Raw genomic sequence first — 4,862 nt, 5'->3', positions numbered from 1 at the left:
GTGTGTGTGTGTGCGTGTGCGTGTGCGTGTACTGTACAGTCATAATTTACCTAATCTAACAACCAATAGAGCAAAGTCAATAGACTTCTAGTTCACTGGTGAATTGTACTTGAACATCCCTTCTGTTACTGCAGGGGTTGAAGGTATACAATTAGTTAAAATTTAAATGACAAAATCTCAATAACATTGATGTTTTATCATTGCCTGGGTTTAATGTTAACCACTTCCAACGTGGCGGCAAAAATACATCTTAGTTCTAATTTATAAAGCAGTGCTTAATTGAATTGTAGGATTCTATTGTACCTACAGGAGTCTTGCAATTATTTGGCAACATAATAGTAGGCTATACATGGTACTAATGTAACATACAGTACAGTTGGATTTTAAAACTATTTTGTTACATAATGAGCATCTACATGTAGATAGTTATACTTGTATATGTCAAATATGGTCTGAAGAATCAATAGAAAATCCAAGAAATTTGAATCTGGAAAAGTATGGAATTTTGAAATGGAAATTGTGTAGAAACCCTGATTATAACTTTCACTGACGGCCGGGATTTCTGACTAATAACATTAATAGTTGATGGGAGTGGGACACTTTTAAAACGTGGCCTTGCTTTAATGTATCTCCGCACATCGTATCCAAAAAGTAAAGGTATTCTTCCCTGCTTAGAAAGAAAATCTAAGCGACGGGTTGAAACAAGCGTTTAACCCATTTATGGCACGGTCACACCGCACTTTTATTTTACCTATGGGACGGAATTTGCCAATGCTTTGTCAATGCAAATGCGTGGATTCGAGTGAAAGATGTGATTCCGTCCCATAGGTAAAGTAAAAGTGCGTGTGTGACCGTGCCCTAAATAGGTTAGATAAAAGGATTAAATATTACCATAGTTCTTATGCTTATTCATATTCTTCTTTGCGACCAACATGCCTTTTAAAGATTTTTTATCAGGCAGTAGCCTATACCTCCATCACCTGCACCAATGAACTGTACCGCTTGCAACAAAAGGGTGAGGCTTAGTGACATACTACAGGATGCTCATGCTATAAAAACTGGGATACAGTATTTGGTGTGTTCATTTCAGTTGTGTTGGCTTGGACTAGCTTTATTCTGGTTTCTAATATGGGTGATACATTTATAATAGCAATAGACTTCGGTACTGCTTACAGTGGGTACGCCTATACTCTCAGCGGCAAAGATCCCAAACTTCCACACTGGGGAATAAAGCAGGCGCTGGACACCGTAAAGACGCCTACATGTGTTCTATTTGATGAAAATGAGGAATTCCTCAATTTTGGTTATGACGCTAAAAGCCAGTACACTACAAAAGGAAATGCATTTGCAAAGAAAACACTTCTCTTTGAAAACTTCAAGATGGAACTCTACGGAAAAGTAAGTGATTAGGATAGAAATGTGTTCCAAAAATTATATATAATTAATTATATATACATTTAACATCTGTTTCGTTCATAACCAATATGATTTTTTTATTTTCAACAGACCAGAATCAATGAGAAGTTAATGATTACAGCCGCAAATGGGAAACAAATGACAGCCCTGAAAGTCTTCACAGAAAGTCTACGCTACCTGAAGGAACATGCACTGACACACATTGCTAAAAACACAAGAGGAACCAGTCCAACTGCGTTTGACTTCACCTGGGTTCTGACTGTTCCTGCTATTTGGGATGCTTCCTCAAAACAGTTCATGAGAAAAGCAGCAACTGAGGTAATTTCATGTCTACAGTAAACATCATTATGGCATCTCGAAACCCAAATCATCAGCTGATTTATTTGTTCATAAAACATACCTAACTCCCCAGAAATGTTAGAAATTGAAACTTTGCTTTATCCCCAAATTGTCTTTGTTCATTAAATGTAACTGGTACTTTTATGCATATGATGTGGGAAGGAATGTCCTACAGTTAAATCCTTTTGGACACAGGTTACCAATTATCTATGCAAAGTTTTACAAACACATATCCCCTATTGTCCAAAATTGATGATTCTTAATGACGATGATTCATTAACTTTAAGTCCATCCCAAAGACGAAAAGGAAGCAGTTATTACTTTTTGTTGTTTTAATGGAACTTTTTTACAGCATGATTAAATGGTGCTAATCAGCAAACAATAGACAGTTGGAATCACATTTTACATCAAGTTAGGACCTGTACTGTATGATTATTAATAGTATCTGTTATATATAAAATGCTCATCTTTTTGATCATTACAGGATTTGTTGCTTGACGTTTTTCCGTCTATGAGAGGGTGGGTTGGGAGGGGTTAATTCAATGTTTTGTTTAGTTTATTTTTTATTTGATAAATTGTACTCGTTTTTTGGTTAACTATGGCTTTGATTAAGTTAATTTGAATTATTATATTGTGATTATTGTGGTAGTATTGTCATAGTTGTCTCCGCCAGGCCGAAAGCCATGGTTGAGACTATGTTTTGCACCCTGTCCGTCCGTCTGTGTGTCCGTGTGTCCGTGTGTCCGTCCGTGTGTCCGTCCGTGTGTCTGTCTGTCTGTGAGCAGCTAATCTCCCACACTGTTGGTCCGGTTGCTGCGAAACCCCACATTTTTTAGATTGGCTTGTTATAGCGCCAGCAGCAGGCCAATTTTTGCAAAACAAATGTTTTAATATTACTTCCTACAAACGTCATGCAAATCAGTACACAGTATCTCTATAGTCATGTGATTAAGACGGATGTGTCCGATACTTCAAATTCCATCCTAATTGGCTAACATTATCTTTCAAAGTTTGCAGGATAGGTCCGTTTTGAACAAAATGCTTCTAATCATGAACACAGTGTGCGATTTCTGTGAAATTTTGCACACATTCTCACTAGGCCGGAAGAAATGCCACCCTTTTCACATTGGCCTGTTATAGCGCCACCAGCAGGTCTAATTTAATAATAGAGATCTATTTGTTTTTGTATTTAAAAAAAACAATTAATGCTTGTACCTGTATCCTATTTTTTGTCTCCTATAAAAAAAAGTTATAACAAAAAAGAAAATATCTACATGATATTTTCTACACATGTAAATGTGTCTGTGTTTTTTTTTGGATTGTCATTCTTTCTTTCTTTCTTTTCAGGCTGGCATTGTGAGAGAAAGTAAACCGGATAAGTTGGTCATCGCATTGGAGCCAGAGGCAGCCTCAATTTGGTGTATGCAACTGCCCACAACGGGTTATATTGAGACGAACACAACAAATGCCACCCTACATCAAAATCCTGGAACAAAATACGTTGTTGCTGATTGTGGAGGTATGTTGTACTGTGATATTTTTGCAGACTTAAGTGTGAGTGTGTGTGTGTGTGTGTGTGTGTGTGTGTGTATACAGTAGTATGTGTACAGTATGTATAAGTCAAAGTAATACTCAGCTGTACATACATTAGTTTTACTTTCAATATACTGCAAAATCCTTATCTTTACAGTAAATGTATGCAACTTCGCTACATTCTTCTTCTGTTGTCCACGTTTTTATATGTATTAAAAACGTTCATATTTTAAAGCCTAACATTGTTGTCTTTCAGGTGGCACCGTTGACATCACGGTACATGAAGTATTGGATAGCGGAGTCCTGAAAGAGCTGCATAAGGCCTCTGGTAATGATATGGGAGGGGAGCAGGTTAACAAAATGTTCAAATGTTTCCTCCAGGCAATATTCTCTTGTGAACTCTGGAATGAGTTTGAAAGAAAGTTTCCCATTGATGTTCAAAAACTGATGAATACATTCCGTATACTTAAGACTGATGATGATGATGATGATGAGGATGTATACATGACCTGCCCTCCTAACTTAGAAAAGTTAGCTCAGCAACCAATAGAGAAATACTTCGAGAATGTGCAAGGTGTATCCTGGGACGAGGGGGAGATCACAATCTCAAGAGAAAAGATGAGATCTTTCTTTGATGAAAGTCTGAGAGGCATCACTAAAAGTCTCAAAGGAGTCTTTCAAAAGGTTGAAATTGATCACCTTGTGTTAGTGGGGGGCTATGCAGAAAGTACGGTTCTGCGCAAACACATTACCAAGCAGTTTGGTGCTCAGTGCTCAGTACTGTGCCCTGCGTTTCCCCAGCAGGCAATTTTGCAGGGAGCTGTCATGTTTGGAGGAAACCCTGCGGTAGTGGTATCACGAAAAAGTGCCTTTACTTATGGTATTAAGGTCTTTAAGAAGTTTGATGCTTCGAAGCATAAGGCTGATAAGATGTACACAAATGACAGCGGTGTCTGGTGTGATGATTGTTTCTCAACACTGGTGAAAATAGATGAAGATGTGGGTTGGGATGAAACCAGAGACCACATCTTCAAACCAGCAGATAGAAACCAGACAGCAATTCATTTTGGTTTTTATCGCACAGAAAGGGAAAATCCTCAATATGTAGATGACTGGGGAATAGAAAAACTGAACTCGTTTGACGTTGAGTCGCCAGATACTAGCCGTGGGCTGGATCGTCAAATCCAGTTGCAAATGAAATTTGGCTTCACAGAAATAACAGCCACAGCCACTGATGTGGATTCCAAGTCAACAAACTCAGTCAAAATTGACTTTTTGAGCAAGTAGGATCCTACAATAAGACTAACTATATACATTGTAATAACTTTAAGGCCCAAGTTATGTAATAGTTAAGAGATGTACTGTAACAGGTTGGCCAGAAATATGAACCACTGTATAAGGGAACATGGTGATTTTGGCTATTGTAACTTTAATCTGATACTTTAAAGCAGGGGTTCTCAAACGTTTGTATACCAGTCCAGGACCCCATTTTATTTATAGTGCAACAAATTATAGTATAGTATATTTAAAAACAAAGCATGCATTGGTCGCCTTGATTAGGAATATTAAAAATT

General features: G+C 37.6%; 1 protein-coding gene across 1 annotated transcript; it reads left to right on the top strand.

The window, feature by feature from the left end:
* Nucleotides 1–1,128: 1,128 nt before the first annotated feature.
* On the top strand, nt 1,129–4,637 carry LOC311039020 (heat shock 70 kDa protein 12A-like; the record flags this gene model as incomplete). The annotated part of the gene is made up of 4 exons (XM_084048662.1): nt 1,129–1,398; nt 1,507–1,734; nt 3,103–3,274; nt 3,545–4,637. The coding sequence occupies 4 exons, from the start codon at nt 1,129–1,131 to the stop codon at nt 4,573–4,575; spliced, it is 1,701 nt and encodes a 566-aa protein (XP_083904788.1). The 3' UTR covers nt 4,576–4,637.
* Between the last annotated feature and the right edge of the window lie 225 nt (nt 4,638–4,862).

Source organism: Gymnoscopelus microlampas (assembly GCF_963454915.1).
Source record: "Gymnoscopelus microlampas genome assembly, chromosome: 22".
NCBI lineage: Eukaryota > Metazoa > Chordata > Actinopteri > Myctophiformes > Myctophidae > Gymnoscopelus > Gymnoscopelus microlampas.
This window is presented reverse-complemented; position numbering and strand designations above follow the sequence as displayed.